At 38.8% G+C, this 22,284-nt stretch overlaps 2 protein-coding genes, 1 long non-coding RNA gene and 2 pseudogenes across 4 annotated transcripts in view; 3 read left to right on the top strand and 2 right to left on the bottom strand.

The window, feature by feature from the left end:
* Positions 1 to 22,284, top strand: part of LOC148737111 (uncharacterized) — a 45,418-nt gene that overhangs the window by 9,275 nt on the left and 13,859 nt on the right. Inside the window, exons 3-4 of the mRNA XM_088749261.1 lie at positions 1,915 to 2,177; positions 3,346 to 3,460. Of these exons, the coding sequence (XP_088605387.1) occupies positions 1,915 to 2,177; positions 3,346 to 3,460 (378 nt within the window). The remainder of the gene's footprint in view (positions 1 to 1,914; positions 2,178 to 3,345; positions 3,461 to 22,284) is intronic.
* LOC148737116 (uncharacterized) lies at positions 3,923 to 6,520 on the top strand. Its single transcript, XR_015996138.1, has 2 exons — positions 3,923 to 3,983; positions 5,728 to 6,520. It is a non-coding gene; the product is annotated as an uncharacterized LOC148737116 (long non-coding RNA).
* LOC148737115 (uncharacterized) lies at positions 7,417 to 10,117 on the bottom strand (annotated as a pseudogene).
* LOC148737114 (uncharacterized) lies at positions 16,705 to 18,404 on the top strand. The gene is made up of 2 exons (XM_088747287.1): positions 16,705 to 17,371; positions 17,789 to 18,404. Exons 1-2 carry the CDS (start codon positions 16,714 to 16,716, stop codon positions 18,199 to 18,201), a joined length of 1,071 nt encoding a protein of 356 aa, XP_088603413.1. The 5' UTR covers positions 16,705 to 16,713; the 3' UTR covers positions 18,202 to 18,404.
* On the bottom strand, positions 18,691 to 21,038 carry LOC148737113 (uncharacterized; annotated as a pseudogene). The gene is made up of 2 exons (XR_015996125.1): positions 20,706 to 21,038; positions 18,691 to 19,709 (listed from the first exon to the last, which is right to left on the bottom strand). The product of XR_015996125.1 is annotated as an uncharacterized LOC148737113 (transcript).

Genomic DNA, 22,284 nt, shown 5'->3' with positions numbered 1-22,284 from the left:
GAACTCCGGATCCTCACTTGACAGGTGGCTATACTAAGAGATGAACGACGTGGATGTCTAACCATGAACACATTGAAATTGGTTATATATCACAACTCTTTATTAGTGCATTTTCATAATTGAATTAAAATCGATGCACAATGAAGCAACGGGAAGATTTTTACTTCAATAGCGGTTTCCAAGGGTTGTTTTGGCTATTAATCCACCGTGGACAAGTTTTATAGAAATGAGGTTTAATTGATATGGACAATGAGAAAAACAAAACAGGACTAAAAAGGAATAAAGATCTTAACGTAAAATTGAGAGTTTGATCGTGCTTGGCGCGTGTATATCGTTCAATTGATGCACGCAAGAGGAAGTTCTCAGTGCACGAGGTAGCATAAGCGCTGCTTGAGGTGAGGGAAGGAGATATTTCAAGACCAAGGCTTTTTCCAAACAAGTGCTAAACTTTCTGCTCGGAAGCGAAAAAACAGCGAATTCCCCGCATTTACGACGCCCGCGTAGTACATTTAGCATGCTTGAATCTTTTTTTTTTTGTTTTTTTGGCTATAAATTACTACGAGAATGTGTGACTTCATGTTGAAAATCATAAGGTTTTATGACAGAATAATCAATTCAACAACACTCAATAATTCTTACTATTTCAGGGAAGAGTAAAGAAAGTTTAGTTTCCTCGTTACGGCCTTAACTCGTCCCACGTTTATGAATAAAATATTGTTCACTCCAAACATATTTTCGTCCGTTTACAGAGCTAAAATATCATTGTTTTTTTTTTATGCAAATATTTACTTTTGAAATTGAGCTTCAAAAGGATGTATCTCAATCGGGATGAAACATAGAAAAAATTCTTGAAAGCTTTGAAACCACTCGGCTAAGCAAAACAGGAACTTGCCAGCTGAAGAGAAGTGCACACGTCGTGTTCCGGCCATGCATATGTAGAGATGCAGACCATGGTGGCTCATTAGGAGTTAGGCAGGACTTGCAATTACCGCGCGCATAATAACTTTTAAGATGAGCGAGGAAAATAATATGATTTGTCATAATGCATACAAGTTGGGAGTTCAAGACTGAAACTTCTTGCCTCTTTTATTATTTAGCATTGATGAAAGTTATTAAAGTTTTCCGGATCAAATTTTCTTCCGAGTTTGGGTTCGTTAAAACTACACTTTGTCGATATCATTTTTAACGACTATGAAGCCATTTGTGTGAGGTGTCCCGCAGAAAGTGACCGAGATGAGAAAAACAAAAAAAAACAAAAAAAAAGATATGTACTTTGTTTAATGTAAGCTGGTTCAGCAGAGGTCATCGTGAAAATTATTTGCATTTATATTAAGAAAAGAAAAAAAAACTTTTTTGGCTTTTGGAGATCATACCATGGTTTCGTGATAAACCTTGAAATGAATTGTCTTCGCTAACTCCTTTATTTCCTTCATCTTTTTCTCTTCTATTTCTTCTTTTTCCTCTAAAACACAACAACCTACAGCACCTTCTTATATAGTTGCTTACAATCTTTCTAGAAGATTCTACAGGTCCACAACACGACTATTTTAAGTAAAATTACATCATAGAATTTTATAGAATTTACGTTAAACAACTCGGGTTTCTATAATTAGAAGTCACGTGCTCATGTCGAAACCACTAGAACTTTCCTAAAGGACTAATCAAAAATGTTCTGGAAATCATAGGATAATAGATAAACGTGCCAAATAACATGTCTTCTGCCCATACAATCCTTTTCTAAAGATCTTTTCTCTCGCAAAAAACTAAAGGATATATATAATTTGATCTTGGTATCTTACTGAATATGTCATAATTATCAAGCCAAGACCCAAGCGCTCGGAAAACGAGTTTAACAGCAACCTAGACCTTTAGAACCCGTGACGCTATTTGACTTTTAATGATTTGAATTTTTAGATCAATGCCGTATATTAGCCTTTCCATCGACCCTGTTCTTCGTGGGAGAACGTCTTATTAACCACACCATAGCAAATATCAGCGTGATTGACAGGGATACCTGTGAATACCGTTGCTACCTGAACTATAACTGCGTCAGTGTTAACTTTTATTTTGGAGAAAATGAGGAGGAGGCACACAACTGTGAACTGAATAACTCAACTGCTAAGGAGTATGATGAGGATCTGGTACAAGCATCGAATTATGTGTACCATGGAACTAAGGTACATAGACGAGCTGTTAATTAAATGTCAATTTCACCTCTCTCTTTTTAGCCATTCATGAGAGCTGAGGGATCCTTTCATCCATTATTTGTTATTTTTACATAAATTTAACCACCTGCTAGCGTCGTTACGGATTTTTTGTACATAAGAAATTACCAAAAACAAAAATCCTTTGAGCGCCTTGAGGACGGACACCCAACACCGTTAACATGAGCGAGTACTTTGTCGTATTCATTTTAGAGCCATGCTCGCCTGCCTTGAGTAAACAATTGATCGCTGTTCTATTAGAGAAAGCACAACCACGCTTCTCATAAGAAAATTCTCGGGAGAAAAGATAACTGGAATGGTCATTTTAAGGTATTTCTGCAAAAGGCAGTTTTCTTCCATTGGTTCGAAGCTTAAAAACAGTCGCAATAATTAGATCAACTTCATGGCCCGGGAGATGCTAAGAACAGGTAGAAAGATACAGTTGAGCTATTGTTGTAGAGCGTTTTCAAGGATTGATATTTCAAGTATTTTTAGGTTTACCTTTTGTTTTATTAAGTCTTGCCTTTTCGCCCCTACGTGCTATTTTGATAAATCTATAGTTTTGATCATTTATTTTTAGTGTGTGCTTGAACTTGGCTCAGCACTTACCGTGCTAGGCATTTTAATCCCTTGTTGTGGTTGAAGATAACTAGTTTGCTAGGTGGTCATGTTTGAGTTGGTAAAACTGACCTTGAGTCTTACAGACACTGTTTTGGAAATTCCCACGGTTAGCTTACCCAAACATGTCTGTGATTTTTGTATTTAATACTGGAGCACTCCTTGCTGAAAGTAGTAGAAATAAGTAGTAGAGAATAAGCAGTGGAACAAGAGAGAGAAAACTAGCTGTAGTAGAAGCAGCAGTTTAGGAGAATGAAGAAGAAAATTACAGAGTCTCAGTACCTTTCGTTAATTCGCCAAGCGAGTGGTAAATTCCCCCCAACACTATGACTAGGGTTCCAAAATGTTCTTAGGAAAGTCACTATACTCTTTAAATTCTATCTACAGGCACCCCTTCCCGATTTTTTTTTTTTTTTTTTTTTTTGTACTCAAGTTCTTGGGGAGATATCAGAGAATGTTGTTAAGGTATTGAATAATTACTTGTGACATCCCATTTCTTTTTTTTTTTTTTTTTCTTTTAAAGAATTTCTGTGCTCAATCTCCATGCGAAAACCACGGCACCTGCCAGTCGGGATTCACAAGAAAACGATATCGATGTTTATGTGCGTCTGGGTTCACTGGCCACGATTGTGAAATAGGCAAGACTTAAAATAATAAAAATTAATTTTGTATTTCATTGCAGCACGGGGACCTATTCCCTCGGATGGTTTATAATTCAAAATTGGCTCTAGTTATGACGCGTAATTTCAATTTTCTTGCTTTTTCTTTAGAAAGGATCTCAGGCCAGCCCCATTATGTGTTTTTAAGCTGTAGTGTCACCCCAGCCTATTACAGGCATTCCGTGCCGGGAAAAGTGGAGCGAAGAATGTTCCTCTCCAAAGCCTCGCATTTTTTGTTCTAACTTACTTCTACACACACCACTGGCGACAAATAGCATTGCACGTCATACCTCTTCTCCCCCCCCATCCCCCCCCCCACTTCCTGCGACCTCTGTAATTCAGTATATTGACCAAAGGCCTATTGACTTTATTTTAGACATCGACGAGTGTGCTACAGATACCCACAACTGCAGCAATGAAAACGTCGTTTGCCAAAACACCAAGGGATCATTCACGTGCATTTGTAAACGTGGATTCACCGGGGATATACATAACTGGACAGGTAATGAACATTGTAGAAACACAAGCTTTATAATCCTAATTATAACGTACTCCGAAAATCACATCTAAGACACAAACGTTACCACTAAGACGACTGGATTAACAAGCCGTAGATCTGGTTTTGCATTGCACAGCTCCGCGTTCCCCTTCCCTCCTTCCTAGAGACAACAATGATGATGGGTACAATCCATTGATTTTATATAAGACCTCGACGACTGTGCTCTAAATTCCCACAACTGTAGCGAGGATGCCAATTGTACAAATACCGAGGGATCTTACAACTACTCCTGTAATAGTCTTAGATTCAGATGGAATGGACATGAATGCAAAGGTATAATCCTGCAGATCATGCTCTTGTCAATAAGATATAGTCTCATGGGTAACATGACAGCAAGAAAAACAAGAATCGATTTGAATAAAAAAGGTGGTAGGTTTTGAGCCCAGTAAAGAAATAGAAAAAAGAATTTTTTTGTCTCGTCACGAGTGTGGGACAAAGAAACAATTTCGAGTCCTCTTGAGGAGTCGAACGTCAGACCACTGAGCCACAGAGACTCTATGGTGAGTCAAATCAGTTGCAAAACCATTTGCTAAAAAAGCTCTTGATGCAGGTGTTTCACATGCTGGAGAACGTCTTGGAAAAGCTGTTTCTCAACGATTAGGTGATTTTATAATGAGAACATTACACAAATGCAAAATAACAACACTCTATGAAAAAGTCCTGCCAAGATGAAATCAAAAATAACAAGAAGAATCAACAGACATGATTCTCAATCGGTTGATAAGTGGTAATGGTATCAGACGGTAAAATAATCTAACATAATAATATAATGTCATTCAGAACAGATCAGTATTTATAACAAAATGAATTAGTAAGAATCCAGCTTGATGATGTTATTCGTAGCCCAGCTAATGATCAAGAACTATCTAAGACTAGTTACAAATTCACCATCAACGACCGAAGTAGTCTTTTCGATTGGTATAATGCTTACTTCGAGGTCCAGTTCCAGGTTCAAAAGAAAGCCGATGGTACTGCCTTTGGAGCAGACCGATTACTCAAGAAGCGTCGTTATAAATAATCTATGGTACCTGGAAACAGAGCACAGAATAGTTAATGCCTATCAAAACGCTGGATTTGAAGCACGACACCTGTAAACAAGTGGAAACAATGATGTAAATGTAATCATTCCTCTCAACCCTTATTCATTTTTCGAAGAGCTCGAAGATCGCACGTTACCAACAATGAAATTACAATTTCAAATCTAGCTATTAGATGACGCAAATCTCATCTGCAAATTGAACGCTGTCGATAATGCTCGCGTTGTTATCGATTGATTCTTTTTATGGGTTGCCAGACTCCAACAAAAAGATAGTCTTTACGAACAATTTCTATCAAACTTTATGAAAGTGGATTATTGGACTTATATGCAAGAAATGTTTGAAAAATCATCTCAGTGACACTATATCATCGGGATTTTCTCAGATCAGTACAACCCTCGACAATATAAATTTTTGATTGATTGATTTATCTCTTTTCTTGCTAATTGAATATGTTATATGATTGAATCATTGTATAACGTATATTATATACAAGATGTGACACAGTTATTTGAAATCAACGTTAAACTATCACCAAATCGAAAAAAAAAAAAAAAGGAATCTCGGTAGAGCTTATAAAAACAAATAGTCAATAACATTGAGATTAGCCTCCAACGCATTGACAGGTAATGATAAACTCTTGGTTCTAGAGACAGTCGCCAAACGGTTAACAAACATCGTCAATTGGAAAAAGGTATGGATATAAAATTGGCTCAATCAAGCATCAGAAACCAAACTGGAGGCAGCCTTTTGACATCAGTTATTAGATTGAGAAGAACTCTTTTACCAACTGTTGGAAAGACATTGGGACTTTGTGCTTTATCTGGTTTGGCAAGTGAAGGAGCATCTCAGTTAGTTAAAGCAATTTCTGGAAAAGGTGTTCAGTCAGGTGGTTTTCTAATACCAGAGAATAAAATAAATCAACTCATTCAATACAATAATGTATTAACTGAAAAACAGAATAGATATATTTTAGGCGCTTTACAAAGTGGACAAGGTGTTCATATTAAACCAATACAGACTCAAGAAGGAGGAGACCTTGGGACTATTCTTGCTTCAATTGGTATTCCAATGGCTATTGGTTTGGTAAACAATTTAGTTTCTGGACGAGATGCACCACGGTTGGGATCAAAAGGTGGCAATGGAGCTCCAAGATTGGGTGCTTGCGCATATCCACCTCCATTTATCGGAAATTGGTCAAATGATCTAGTTGGCAGAGGTTTAACAAAATCCTAAAAAAAAACACTAGCGAGAAAAACACACAACGTTTCGATGACTCCATGTCATCATTCTCAAGTGAGAAGGGAATAAAAATGAATAGTTAATTTATACCGTACGAAGGTGGCAAACGTAAAAAGTTTAAAATATTTAAAATATTTAAATAAATAATTGCGCGTGTTGAGTTCATAATTGTAAACTATTAAATAAATAGTTTCGCGCGTATGGAATCCGAATTTTTGTCTACTCTCCCAACCCTAAGTAAGCGCAGGGATCTTGCCTGCATGAGGTTTTTCAAGGACCTTCACAGGACGAAATATCAAGAATCCGTAATCGGGAACGTGAAAGAGATTTGTGAAACCGTTGCGGAATCATGACAGGTAACACGTGTATCAACTGGTTGTTTGGTGACGTTTACTCGTGTTGCTGCGGTAACAATGGAACCGAATCACTTTTTTACATGTTTCCGTTAGGTTTCAGTTGAAGAAAACAAATGTTTCCGCATATGTAACTTCATGTTTACATGTGCGGAAACACATGGTAACGTTCCGGAAACATGAATTTTTATACTTCCGTCAGACCGAAACGTTCACGGAAATACAAGGTTACGTTTTGGAAACACGTTTTCCTGTTGTTTCCGTTGACGTAATAAGACAAAATGTCGACGGAAATATGAGGTTACTTGTAGGAAACATTTTTTCCTCGTGTTCCTGCTGATGTATTCAGACTTAGAGGGGAGGAAGTACAATGTTCTGTTTTAGAAACACTTTTTTTTTGTTTCAGCATGCGCAGTAGTGGTTTTTTCTCTTCCTTTTTCATTATTACAGGACAGGTTAATATGTTGTGATCGTGCGTTTTTCTATGACCTATATCAGACTTATATCTTTCGTTTGCGAAATCTGTGCTTCATTAATATTGTGTAAAATCACACATATACTTCAGTCGATGGATCGGTGACATATAATTGATTTCTGTTATTTAAAAAGCACATCTTCTTCGAATGTCGTCCTCGTTATTTGAGCAAAATGTGCCTACAATTCCTTTCTTAATAAATGAACATCAATAAAATTTTGCAGCTAGTATATAAAAAATGTCAAATGTGCTGAAAAAAGTGTCTCGACTTAGTCGCTGCGGACAGCCCAACGCAGGCCGTTAGTTGAGTGAGGGCGTGATCGGGCGTGATGATTCATCCTCAGTCCGGTTGACACGTGCACTTGTACGACGTTGCTTCTCAGTTACTGCGGCAAAATAGTCTCATCCAGTATCACTTTAATGTTCCTCAGTTTGCTCCTCTCCCATGAGAGTCTTCTGGCTTTTCGTGGTGTTGGGCCACTCCTTGGTTCTACTGCCTCTTCTTCGCAGCTTTCTTCCGATGACATATAATGTAATGCGTCTTGGGAAGACAGAATTTCTCGTGCCCTTTTCTTGTCTCCATCCGACAGCACTGTCAAGTTGTCCAGAGTATACAGTCGTCGAGAAAGTTTCTAAAGGGAACAAAAAATCGACACAAGTGAGAGCCTTGTCGGAGCACTATTGAGAAGTCAAATAATTGCCAAAGTTGCCATAACTGCCATTTCAGTGACACGAAAAGCTCGATTATGTACTTGCTAATATTGAAATAGACGAAAGACACAAAAATAAGCCACTTAGCTCAAGCTTTGGAAGAAAATCATGTTGACATTGTAGCAGTTAAACAGCAGCGGAGGCTGCTATTAAGCAACTGATTTAATACAAGCGCAGAGTTGTATTAAATCAAGAGAAAGTAATAACGGTATTAATCATATTTTCTCTTTTTGTACTGGATTTAAGTGACTTGTCCCAAAACATAAGAGACAAAGTAGTAAACGTTAACAATCTGGCCTTATATAATTGATGTAAAATACTTACCCTCTTTAAACGATTGCTTCGCTCGATTCGCCATCGGTGCTTCTTAAAGCTTTTGTTTGCTTTCCTTATTTTATCATCTCCTATAGATCTCCAATGCTGATGAACCGCACCTAATTTAAAACAAACAGAGTATGTTAGTTGACGAAGCATGCTGTCGACACGAATTAGTAGAGGTTACTCCGAGAAAAATTGGTTGCTGCCCAACATTATTCACTCAGCGATAGCACCTTACGGCATTGGCAGCTTTCGACTCGCTTTAAAAATTGACTTGTGTTAAAATATAGATTCAACCGTTTCAACCCTTTAATCCATTTTTGGAAACAACGTCTTTTTATATAGCTACATCACACAAGCAATCTGGCCGGGACATAACGTACGTATAGTTGAGGGCGAATCAAGATTTGAATGGATGAATTTTACTTGTTAGTCAGCATACTTAGATTCGCTACAGGTAGGGTTATGACGCTAATTTGACCTAAGCCTACAAGCAGTCTCTCTTTTGCTCTAAGGGAAGCCAGTGAGGACAAATAAGAAAATAAGTAAAAGTACTGGCAGAGTTAAGCTGGAGCCCGAAAGATGTGTACCGCACATCTTCGATATTGTCACCTTCATTGCCCCGGATTTTAGAGCAAAGAAACTGCTCGCAGTCTATTTTGACCCACTTGTCTAAGAGGCTCGATTGCCTGCACATAGTACCTTCAAAACGGCTCTTATAGAGAAATATCAATAGCAATATAAATTCGATATGGCCAGCTGGTATCTTATTGGAGGAACTTTCACTGCTCTTGTTAAAGAAATTATGAGAGAGGCTTACTTTTGATGGTTGACTTCCTCCACTTCTTCTTACCGTAAACTGCCCGTACTTCAATTAAGAGTTTCTTGGCCAAGGCTTGATTTGATGAAACGTCGAAACTACATGTACACATACAATAGAGAAAAAGGAGAAGATTAAGAATAGAAATACGATAGCTAGAAAGGTAAATTTTTTAAATCATTGTCCAAAAAATGCACAGGCCGCGATGAAACAGTTATTCACATCTGCATAGAGCAAGACGAGTGGAATCAATCATCAACCAAGTGAGAGAAAAAGGAAATTTATAAAGACAGCTTTTGAGCAGCAGTTAACAAATTGTCCCAAAGCAGATCTAGACAGACTAGGGTTGAGAAACATTTCTTCAGAGCCCTGAAAACTTTTTAACTTTAAATAGTTGCGATTAAGTTGAAAAGTTTAAAAAATTAAAAACCATCTTGGTTAAATGTTTAAGACGAATGCTACGACGTTTCAACGTTCGCTTAGCGTCATTATCAAGTCAATAATAATTATTAGTATATACAAAAACAGTGGATAGCGTTCAAGGCGCGCTCTAATTGGCTAGTCAAACTCCGAATATCCTTTGCTATTTACCTCCGAGCAAATCGGGAAAAAATGGCGTGCCGGTTTGCAACCGTGACAAGCGAATAAATCACTCAAATAACGACGAAGCAGTCCCTGAAAACACAGAGAAAGCGACTAAATTTGGTTTGGCCGTGTTTAAAGGTAATGGTAACCGGGAGTTTATCGATAAAAACCGATGAAAAATATTTTGTTTACAAATGCAAATTAATCTTGCGTAACCTCACTTGTTCACTTGAAAATCAAAGTTGAATGGTATTTTTTACAGAATGGTTTCAAATACAGAAAGAGTTTGCAACACCATTTGAAGAAATGTCGCTACCAGAGCTAAACAAGTGTCTTCGGAAATTTTATCTTTCAGCGAAATAACGTGACGGCAGTTTTCACAACAAAAAATCTTTTACCGCGATCCGAGCCGCGTTGGATCGTTACGCGCGGGAAAATGTTGGAATCGTTGCTGGAATGTATGAATTAAAATAAACTTTTGGTGGTGTAGATTATCTCACTGTTTTAGTATATACTAAAACAACTATTCACCTCATTGTCGATGGTGAGCGGTGGATATTTACCTCGCCGCTTCGCGGCTCGGTAAATATCCACCACTAACCACCTCCACTTCGGTGAATAGTTGTTAATTATTTCTGTGTAAGTTTAAATAAAAATTGACTTGACTTAACTTGAATGAGTGAAGTGAGAAAGAATATAAATATAAGAGAATTCCATGGAGACATGGATAACAAGATGAAAATATGCGTGGTTTACAAATTGAAATAGAGAACTTAAGCACCAGGCTATTTTGCGACGGCGACGGCGACCAGAAGTGACTTTTTGTTCCGGTGGGCGTTCTGGAGTTGTCTGTCAAGTCGCCTTCGTTTCGCGCGAACGTGAGAACCTTCATCAGTTTTGGCGTTGTATCCAGAACGTGAGTATTTTTCCCTCGCTAGCTTGTCTCAAACTTGTTGTAACATTTTATTTTGCTCTTGTTAGTATTTTTAGAATTATTTTCTTTCATGTTGTTCAAATTGTATACTCAAACATAGATAAACACACGGACATTTTCAATTCTCGTAGCTTTGAGAAAAAGATGTCGGCGCCCGCCTCCGATGGAAAGCCAAAGTAAGCTTAACTATTGAGTCTTTCGAAGAAATTTCAGCGGAAAATATTTTTTTGTTTATCTTAATAAGTTTACATTTTTCCTCAACCATCGGTCAAATAGATGAATTGTCGTAATTTGCTTTTAGAGCTATGGAGTGGACTGAAGATCATGATGTTATTTTGCTTCGAGAAATTCTGGCGAGCGATTTGTTTTCGTTCAAAAATGGAAGTTTTGCCAGGCAAGAAAGGTGGGAATCGATCACAGAAAAGTCAAATCAAGTGAAGACACTCTGTTTTCATCTGAAAGATAAAAGGGCAGTAAGAGACCGATGGGTTCTTCTCCAGAAGAAGTATAAGGCTAAGATGCATCAAGAACAAACTGCATGTGGAATATCTGTGGACGACATGTCTGAAATAGATGTTTTGCTTGAAGAATTCGTCGGGAAAGAAGAAAGCTTAAACAAAGTTGGTGATGCTCAGTAATCTTTGGACTGAAATGAGGCAAAGAAGGGACAGTTTTAGTTGAAGGCCTATTTCAAAAGCGATCTGTTTTAACAAAGAAGATCGACACAATATTTCAATCACAATCAGATGCGATGCTTGATAAACTTTCGGGGAAAAATACTTTCGTGACTAGCGGGTACACATCCATTGAGAGACAAAGAATTGAATAAATGATTAAATAAAAAAAGTTGAATATTAAATAACTTAATAATTGCAATAATGGTGAGTATTTTTTAAGGATCAATCTACAAGATTTTAACTGTTCCATGTCCTTTTTGTAGATGCAAATTTAACTCTAATGAAAGAAAAAAGCTAAAACAATTATGGTTATAACGATGTAGATAACTTAACTCTTCCCTTTCAGCTTTCAAGGTCGTTTTTACAAACCTCGACGCCAGTGGAAGAATTGGTCCAACAACGCTAGGCAGTCACTACACAGGACAGGATCATGACGGACAAGTTACGCTGTCCAGCGGAGTTCAACAGTGGACTGTGCCGTACACTGGTCACTACAGAATAGAAGCAATAGCAGCTGCAGGAGGGTACGATATACCCGCTAACAGTATTCAGTACCGAGGAAGAGGAGCAAGAATGATTGGAACGTTCCGCTTAAACAAGGGTGAAGTCATTCAAGTACTTGTTGGTCAAGAAGGAGGAATAAACACGAATTCATATTCTTCTGGAGGTGGTGGAGGAACGTTTGTGGTGAGAGGAGCCAACACACCATTGATAATAGCTGGAGGCGGAGGAGGGACAGATTATGCATCGTCAAGACATGAAGGATGTGACGCAAGTACAAACACAACAGGGAATGCTGGATACAAATCATGGTCAGGGGGGAGCAATGGACATGGTGCACAGACTGCTGATGATGGATGGTCAGGTTAGAGTATATCGTGATGATTCCTTACATCTCTGCTTTTCATTTAATGTTATATCATAATGATATGATAACGTGCGCTCTAATTAGCTTATAATTTATCAAAAAGAAACGGAGATGGCTCAGACTGACGTCATTGTTAGCGAAGATTTCCCTTCGAGTTTACCCGCGAAGTTCCAAAACTTTCAAGATTGTTTTCCCTTTAACCTTTTGGAGCTCTATTTTGAAAAGAAGATGTGCTAAAATGATAATTGTTTCTAAGAACAGTGAGCATCAGGTAGCTCTTCAAAACGACGGAATTAGTTTTGGAGTCGACGATACTTTATATGCCAAACGCGATGCGTGAATGTGGGTGAAAGCAAAACTGAGCACTTTTTTGCTTCGACTGAGGCTTCGCGTCGTTGGGGTGAATGCTATTCTGAAGAGATTCTGCATGCATGTACCAAAAGTGTTGTTCAATAGATGATTTTCCTTTGAAATCGTACAATTTTTAAGATTTTCAACACAAAGCGCCACAATTTCTGATCGTCAATTCTAGTAACCAACAATTCAAGGAGGTAACACTATAACACGGTACTCGTCAATTTAGGAAATTTCCTCTTAGTTTTCTGAACGGCCGGTATTAGTTTTAGTGTTGCATTGATAACTCCGAACGCTTCCGGCTGCACTTTGAGCAACTCCTCTCTTGTGCTCTCCAAACTTTCCGCGTGCACCATAACTCGAAATATGCATCGGAGGCAAATAAATCTTTAATAAATCTCGGATAGAATATGAATATCCCGAGATAAATAAAAACATGTGCGGTGTTCTGAGATATACATATGTGAAAAATAGAACTTACTGCGTACTTATAAAAGATCGTGTCTAAAAATTAAACTATGTAGTTTTAATCTATAAACAATCAACAACATCTAGGTTACTTCTCGCATATAAACAGCAAGTCCGCCTTTTTCCCTCAAAACCCCTCTTGACCAGTTCCTGTTCGTCTGAATATGTTTTAGATAGGTATGCTGACAATAGATTCAGGTTTATCTGGCTCAAGGTGTATTTCGGAGGCGACGCAAACATCGATATCGTTCTTCTTTAAATGATCTTGAGTGTACAGCCACTCTAAAGCGGTTCTCTGTTTTAGTTGGGCTACAAATGTTCGTAAATAAAAATTTTGAAATAGCAAACTCGCATTTCGGGCTTTGCTGACTTGTCGATGAGGTCGATTGTCTGGTGTTTAAAATAAGGCAGCAGTCTCGCTGTATACGCTTAGCCGGGTTGTTTGGATGTCTCTGAGTGATTACAACTGGTATCCGATGAGCTTTCGTGCTTTTAGAATTAATGCGTCTTTACCCTCCTCAGTTTCTCGAGAATTTCAGAATGCCATGTAATTTCAGAAAATATAACGTGTCGTAATTTAGTCGGCAAGCTCGAGCTCGTGATCGAGGGTTGTCTGGGAGGGTCTCAGTAGGGGCGGAGAAGGTGATGTTAACGGTTGACGGTTAAATTTTAAGTCATTTGACGGTTGATGATTAATTTTTTGGAATATTTTTTATCAAACGAACTAAACGCACGAATTTGGCTGTACATTTTCATAATGACGCGTTTGTAAAGAACTGTTAATTCATGACACCTTTTATTGATAAATGACTACCGTTTTACGACAGCGGAAGTGTTTCGAAACCGGAAACCAGTTCTGTCGCTAATCAGTTTTACTTGCGAATAGAAGTTAAAGGACTTCCATAAATGTATTTTTTTGATATATCAAAAATTTTATTATAAAAGATATAACTTGACCCTAATTAAGGCAGTCGCATAGTTCTTAATTATGGATATCTGAGAAATTTGACGGCCAACATTGGTTTGCTTATTTGGCAGCTGACGGTAAAAATATTGCGTTTTTGGGTCGAGGTCATGACGCACGGGCCGAATGCGCCGCGGTCCGTGCTACGATTCGTGACCGTAAGCCAAATATCTTCCCTTCTAGCCTGATCAAACATGATTAACCACCTCAAAAATTTGGTTTCACACTAAAAGGAGACGATGCACGAGCGCACACTGAGCAATCACTATAAGGATCCTGCAGGAAAAACTTTTTTCTTTGTTTTTCGTGTCAGAACTAGAAACCCAGAGTTCATTAACCCGTCCGACCCTGCACACGTCAGCTTTCACTATGATTTTAAATGGGGATACGCGCGCCATGATACATATGTGAAAAGTAGAACCTGCTGCGTGTTTATAAAAGATCACATCTAAAAACTAAACTATGTAGTTGTAATCTATAAACATCAAAAACATCTAGATTATTTCTCACATAAACAGGAATTCCGCCTTTTTCCCTCAAAACCACTCTTGACCAGTTCCTGTCCCGTCTTAATATGTTTTAGATCGGTACGTTGATAATTGATTCAAGTTTATCTGGCTCAAGGTTGGTTTAGGAGGCGACGCAAACATCAATATTGTTCTTATTTAAATGATCTTCGAGTGTACAGCCGCTCTAAACTGGTTCTTTGTTTTAGTTGGGCTCAAATGTTTGTAAATAAAAGTTTTGGAACAACAAACTCGCATCTCGGGCTTTACTGACTTGGTGTAGATGAGGTCGATTGTCTGATGTTCAAAATCAAGCAGCGTTCTCGTTGTATAGGCTTAGCCGTGGTGTTTGGCAGGAGTGTCTCTCTGAGTGATGACCACTGGCATAGTATCCAATCTATAACTATTTGAGGGTTGGGGGTTAATTAGTTTAGTTTAGTTTATTGAGATTTGCCACTGAAAAATACAATTTACAAGTAATACATGGACAGAGATACGCAATAAATAAACAAAAATATAATGGCAGGACTACAGGGCAGCCCCAATTGACATTTGTCCCCTTACAAAATACAAAGAATAGAAAAATATGGGTTACATATGCACTTATGTACTTTGTCTATACAATAAAATAATTTGCCGACCAACTGCGACACTTAGTTAGGGAGGAGTATAAAGGTGAGCTTTTCTGTTTAAAACCGCTTAACTAAGGCTTTAAAGTTATGTAAATAGCTAGCTTGCTTAATGTTGCTCGGTAAATCGCTCCATAATTTAATTGTGCGAGGAAAGAAAGAGTTTGTAAAATACCGCTGAGTATGAGTAAATAAAGGGCGGATGTTTGCAGGATGATGACGTCGGGTTGCGTATGTATGGTTAGCAGGAAGCAAAAGATGGTCAAAACTAGCGTTGATAAGACCTAACCTAGTTTTGTATAAAATGACAAGATCATGGACTTCTCTTCTGAATTCAAGTGGCAGTAGACTAAGAGTTTTCAGTCTCGCAGTGAAGCTGGTTTTTCTATCTGGATGGTTTAGTATTTAGTAGCCCGTCGTTGTATATTTTCGATTAGCCTACGATGCTTTGCTGTGTAAGGAGACCATACAGAGCATACGTACTCGACGATTGGGCGAACTAACGCAGTGTACATCATTTTCCTAGTTGATACGTTAACAATGTCTCTACCGCATACATGCTTTACAAAACCAAGAACTTTGTTACACTTGGCACATATCTCTTCGATGTGCGTCGTCCATGATAATGGAGTAGTGACAGTCACTCCTAAATCCTTGGTATCAGGAAGCGAGTCCAAGGTCTGGCCGTCTAAATGTTATGTATACTTCTCTCTTTGGCACGAGGTTCTCTTTGACATGTGTAGAACGTTACATTTGTTTGTGCTAAAAGACATACCGTTGTCGTCACACCAAGTTTTGGAGTTGTCCAAGTCAGCTTGCAGCAGGGAGACATCCATTGGAAACAATAGGGCGATATAGCTTCCTATCGTCCGCAAAGATGCCAAGTTTACTTCCGTGGGTAATGGAGCACGACATGTCATTAATGAAGACCAAAAATAAAGGCGGACCCAGGATGGAGCCCTGGGGTACTCCTGATGTGACTGGGAGCCAGTCTGAGGATATGCCGTCAACAACAACTCGTTGGTATCTGTCAGAAAGATAGCTTGAGAACCACAACAAAACTGGACCGGATATACCAAGGAGCTGAAGCTTCGAGAGGAGTAGCCTGTGTGGAACCTTATCAAATGCCTTTGACAGGTCAAAATGGATTACGTCCACTTCATGGCCATTGGCTAGTTTGTCTAAAATATCGTGATACACCTCAAGTAGTTGCGTTTCTGTGGATTTTCCTGGCTGGAAACCATGCTGGAGTTGGTGAAGTAAAGACGATAAATGAGGGTAGCAGTGATTAAACACGCATCGTTCCATAGCTTTGGAGACAATGCATAAAAGAGAAATTGGCGTGTAATTCTCCGTTAGGGTAGGATCGCCCTTTTTAAAGACGGGTGCAATGTTCCCGCGCCTCCAATGTGCTGGAAAAGAGCCCGTAGACAGCGACATATTAAAGAGCCTGTAGAATGAAGGGGAAGTTTCAGCAGCATTATGTTTTACGAGTGAACCGGGGATGTCATCTGGTCCACCGGCCTTACTTGGATCAATAGGGACTTTAAGATCCAGTACGGCGAGTCTCTGGTACGGCTGATGCAACCGAAAGAGACTGGGCCGACTACGCCGTCTCCCGCCAAACTCAAATTGATTAAGTCTTGTGCAGTACGGCGAAGTCGAACTCGATATAAACAAATAAAACTCCGCTCCAAGTTTTTTTTGTTGTATGTATGTTTGTTTAGAAAAAATGGTCTCTTGGAAAGAATTGAGAGAGCTCTATTATGACATGAATGTCCTCGATGACGCCGAATTTCTCTTACTATACAACCTTTACAACCCACAAAACCTGGACTTGCCGTGTGAGTTGTATCCACGTTTCGACCTCGAAAACCTGACCGAAGATGAATGTTTGTCCGAATCTCGGTTCAAGAAAGCTGACATCCCAAGACTTTCTCGGGCTTTACGGATTCCTGCTGTTATAAGTTGTCACCAAGGGACAATTTGTGACGGAACCGAAGGATTGTGTATGCTTTTGAAGCGGTTGTGTTACCCTTGCCGATACAGTGACATGGTCCACATGTTCACTAAGCCCGTTCCTGTATTGTGCATGGTAACTAATCAAGTTTTAGATTATATTTGTCAAGTTCACAGTCATCGCATTCTGCAGTGGAATCATCAGCTGCTAAGCCAAGCCAATCTTGAAAGATTTGCTGAAGTTGTTCACCTAAAAGGAAGCCCACTTGATAACTGTTTTGGTTTTGTTGATGGGACAGTTCGCCCTTTTCGTAGGCCCGGCACTCTTAACCAGAGGTTGCTTTACAATGGACACAAACGTGTCCATGGAATCAAGTTTCAGTCTGTTGTTACCCCAAATGGAATGATTGCAAATATGTATGGCCCTGTTGGTAAGTTGCCCTTTCTTTAGAAAATTGAATATGGGGTCAGGGTGAGGAGGCAACTGCCAAAGTGGTTTGTTTTTCCCTTTCATCGTGGGAAATTGCATGGAATAATACTTCTTGGAAACATACAACTGCTTTTTCATGAGAAATTAAAACACCCTCTTATAAAAACATGTCACTCTCATAGCCAAGCTGACTATTTCCAGAGGAAAGCATGTTTCCTTTAATAATTTCAATATTTCATAATATATGAATAAGCAAATGAATGGTTTGATTTTTTCCTGAATTGTCATAGTTTCAAGAAAAATGAACTATTCCTTTGAGACCCTCAATGCTTCAATATTCTTTCAAGAAAATATTATAAGACTTTGGTTTCACTTATCTGACTGAACTTTAACAGTGCCTCCATGAATTTTGTTGCAGAGGGCAGAAAGCATGATGCAGGTATGCTGGCTGATTCTGGCCTATTGCGTGACCTCAATCAGTATGCCTTCAGCCTGGCTGGACAACCACTCTGTATTTACGGGGATCCTGCCTACCCCATTCGTGTACACCTTCAATGTCCATTTAAAAATGGAGCTTTAACCCCACAGATGGAAGCTTACAATACTGCTATGAGTAGAGTGAGAACAAGTGTGGAGTGGCTGTTTGGAGACATAATAAGTTACTTCAAGTTTCTGGACTTTAAGAAGAACTTAAAGTTGGGACTGAGTAGTGTGGGGAAAATGTACATTGTTAGTGCTATTCTTAGAAATGGGCTAACATGTCTATATGGAAACACAACCTCAGATTTTTTCCTGTGTGATCCTCCTGACCTTGAAACTTATTTTGCATAAGACCCTTGAATTCATGGAAAATCTCAAAAGTACTTGAATTCAAGGTTATTTATGAAAGCAAAAGCCATATTTTTTGTGCACCCCACCTTGTTCTTCACATACTTAGACTTTCCAGATAGGTGTATCTTCAGAATTGCATATGCCATGACACTATTAACCTTAGCTCTCACTAGGACATAAGCAGAGCCACTACATTCAAGTTCTCAACAAGGGTGATTCAGCCCGAAGGAAGCACAACCCTACAATCAATAGTTTTTATATTACTTGCCCCTACATTAGTGCATTTCAGTTACAAAAGGAAAGTGTAAGCACAAAGAGAATGCAATGTCTTAATTTTTTGTGCTTCTGCCCAAGCCTGAGTCACAATTTAGAGATGTCAAAGTTGGGTATTATTGCAGTTGTGCTTGCTCAACTGGTGTGAACAAGCCCTTACTCCTTGTCCCCACGAAAAGAAAATTGAACTAGTAACACAACAATTTGCATGTCCTATAGGAGAAACATTTTTTTCGTTCAATTGTTTGCGTAACACAGCCAGTTAACCTTTTTTTTTTAAAAAAGACAAATATAAAATAAAGGCACATTCTGATTACCTTCCATGCACATCCAAACTGAACCACCTTTCAAATACAGTCCTGTACCTGCCTCCAAAAACACAACTTTGCTAATAACAATCATACATGGAGTACGTGATTTCACATCCCTTTTAATCTAACACCTCTTGCTATAAAACTCAAATGCAGTGAAAGTGAACTGTTCTTAAAAAAATCCCAGACTCTTTTGAGTCACTCTTTTTGCAAGAGTTTTTCTAAGACAGAGATCAATGCCTGACTTTGCTGTGCATGTGTTGATTATGTTGTTGCTGTTGAGCTTGCTGTTGAGCTCGCTGTTGAGCCATTGCCTGCAAGACGGATTGCTGCTGAGTGAACATTGTTGTGAACTGAGCAGCTTTTGTCTCTTCTTCTTTTTTCCTTATCTTAAGCTCTTCCTCTCTTAAAGCCATGTCTGATTTGGCATTCTCCTGCATAAACTGGAGAGCCTCATTACTGCTTCTCCTGGATTTTCTTTCCTTTGACTCTTGGCCATCTTCAGATTTTCGTTTCTTTGTTTGCCCCATCCGTTCCAAAGCTTGGTTTCTAATATCCTCTGCTGTGGCCTTCTCTTGACCTCTCTTTTCATTAGCTTTTGCAATACCATCTCTTTCTCTCTCTGTTATATCCTCAAGAAGTAAATCAAGCTCATCTTGTTCTGGTACAGAGATTCCAGATGCAGCCAATTCTGTCTTTTCATTTTCTTTGAATCTGCCTTGAATAAGGTTAAATCTCTCCCTGACGGCCCGCTGAGATAAATTAGATTTAAATCTGACAGTTTGGCACCCTCCAGGATTCTTGGCAATTTCATCCCACAGTCGCCCTGCTTCGTTGGTTCCCTTTTCGTGTTTATAAACTTCTAGGGCAAGGACTTCTCGGCAAAGAAGGATATCATGCTCTCTTGTCCATTGCATTGACTTCCTAATAAAAATAATAGAATAGAAATCAAGGGCTCTTGTGAGTAGGAAAAAAGAACAGTAACCTGTGACACTGGAATTTTTGGAAAAATAAAGAATGTCATCATCTATCTGGGCATTAACCAGCACGACTTCTTTTCAAAATGAGGATTAAATTTTTAACCAAAGCTATTGGGTAAAACTGAGATAAGCATAAAGTTTTCCTCTGCTTAGATGCAAAAGTAGAATGTCTCTTCTAAGTTACAAGTGGAAATGCTGGGTTTGACATTGAGTCTGATACATTGTCAACAATTATGCGTACATTTGTTTTAGCTTTACGACTTTTTTTTTTCAGATCAAGAGAAAAACTTCCCTCACGACTTCAAAATATCCTAGAGTTTCCATCAGCTTACATATACTGGCGCCTAGATTTGCTAAAGAGTGCATCTGTAATTTCAAAGCATCCCACCAGAAGGTGAAAAATTGGTTTACCTTATCTTAAGCCCTTAAAATAAAAAAATGTTCTACGAATGCTAATGTGTTCTAACAAAGTTTTTGTCATTATTCAGGAGCAAATTTCAAGAGAGAAATACTGCCTATCATCATAAAGCTCTGAAAGAGGGGCAAACTCAACAACCAAGTCAAGTGATTTCACTCAGCTGTAAGCTTAATTCGACAGAAAATGAAGAAAATCGAAAGAAAAACAGTTTTCTCTTTCAAAGCAAGTCAGCCTATATTCCAGCAGTCACCCGTTCTACACTAAGTTGCATGGAACTTCGCTAAACGTCAGTGTTTTAGAGACTAGAAGTGAACAAAAGTAAAAACAACTTCGAACTTACAATGCTTGCGATGTGCACTTGTCTGACTTGTCCATCTTTCGGAACACTTCCAGCAAGTCTTTTTTGCTAAAAGAACGTCATAAAACCCATATTATTTTAAAATATAGTACAAATTAACGTTTTTATGCCCCCTTTCCATTCTAAGGATAAAAGATCCGATAAAAATACAATAGTTTACTCACGTAGTGAACACTCCGTCAACTCGCCATGTTTCCCGCATCAGACAGCCGTGCTACGGCAGGAAACCTTGCTCGAACTGTAAGTAGTGACGTCACCGGAAGTAATCTTTCACACTTTTGCCGTACCAGAGCCTCGCCGTAGTGGATCTTAAAGTCCCTAATATTCGACAAAGCCTCCATCACTTCAGCAACTGTAAGCATAACATTTTTTGGAATGTCGTTTAGAAAAAGAACTAAACGCGAATTTGGCTGTAGATTTTCATGATGACGCGTTGGTAAAGAACTATTCATGTATGACACCTTTTATTGATAACTTACCAACGTTTTACAACACCGGAAGTGTTTCCAAACCGGAAGTCAGCTCTGTCGCCAACCAGTTTTACTTGCGAATAGAAGTTAAAGGAAATACATAAATGTATTTTTGGGATTATCAAAAATTTTATTCGCTCCTTGCCTCGTGACCGAGAGCCAAATATTTTCCCGTCCAGCCCGACCAAACTTGATTAACAAGCATCTTGTCATATGACCACTTCGAAAATTTGGTTTCAAACTAAATAGGACGCGGTGCAAGAGCGCACGCTGAACAATCACAATAAAGATCCTAGAGGAACAAAATTTCCTTTGTTTTTTCGTGTCAGAACAAGAAACTCACCTTTCATTAACTCGTCCGACCTTACACACGTCAGCTTTCACTTTGACGGATTTTAATAAGATTACGCGCGTGGGGCCGTACGGGTCAAACTATCATCAGGCATAAACCTGCAATTTAGCATTAGGTAACGCGTTAAATCAACTCATAGTATCTTGGACAGGGGAAGTAAGACAAAACAGTTTATACAACTAGGTATTACAGATGCTATATACAAATATTAGACCTCATGGATAGCGGCTCAATTAAAATGCATTACCTAAGGTTTGGCCGAACTGATATTGGTTTACTGAAGCGTTTTACAATGCTAGCAAAAAATTCCAAAAATCGAATGGGTTAGCATCCCATTTAAATATAGTTTCGCTTCTGTTTACGAAAATCTTAAAATATATTCATTGTATTTCAGGTGGTGGTGGTGGCGGGTTTTACTCGAGTGGAAGAAGTGGAACGAGTTTAAATGGAACCAAAGGATGGGGTGGAGAAGGTGGTAAGGGATTTATTCAGGGAGGGGTGGGTGGAAGAGCCAGGTTTAACGATGTCGATTGTGGGTTTGGTGGAGGTGGTGGAGGTGCTGGGGTTTATGGATCGATAGGAGGAGGAGGAGGAGGAGGATACTCTGGGGAAGCAGCGGATATGATATTTATGATAGCTGTGGGGGTGGGGGAGGCTCTTACAACAATGGAAACAACCAGGACAATGAATGTTGTTACAACAACGCTGGTCATGGTCAAGTGACTATTGCGTTCCTGGAGTAAAAAAACGTTTATCTAATATGATAATGGCACTTAGAATTCACCTTTCATTGATGGGCATTCTAATTGACTGACAGCACTTAGTTCAAATGCCAAATAATTTGTAACTATTTAATTTTTTAACTTTCTCCGTAACACAAAAGTTACCCATTTTATTCTTCATTTGGTTTACGTTTAGCCA

The sequence above is a fragment of the Stylophora pistillata genome, chromosome 2 (genome assembly GCF_964205215.1).
Source record: "Stylophora pistillata chromosome 2, jaStyPist1.2, whole genome shotgun sequence".
In the NCBI taxonomy this organism is placed as follows: domain Eukaryota; kingdom Metazoa; phylum Cnidaria; class Anthozoa; order Scleractinia; family Pocilloporidae; genus Stylophora; species Stylophora pistillata.
This window is presented reverse-complemented; position numbering and strand designations above follow the sequence as displayed.

Bases quoted from the DNA above. Each gene is read 5' to 3' on its own strand.
- LOC148737114 (XM_088747287.1), top strand. From the start codon at position 16,714: ATGGTCTCTTGGAAAGAATTGAGAGAGCTCTATTATGACATGAATGTC. The intron at 17,372-17,788 runs GTAAGTTGCCCT...ATTTTGTTGCAG, and splicing joins AAATATGTATGGCCCTGTTG to AGGGCAGAAAGCATGATGCA.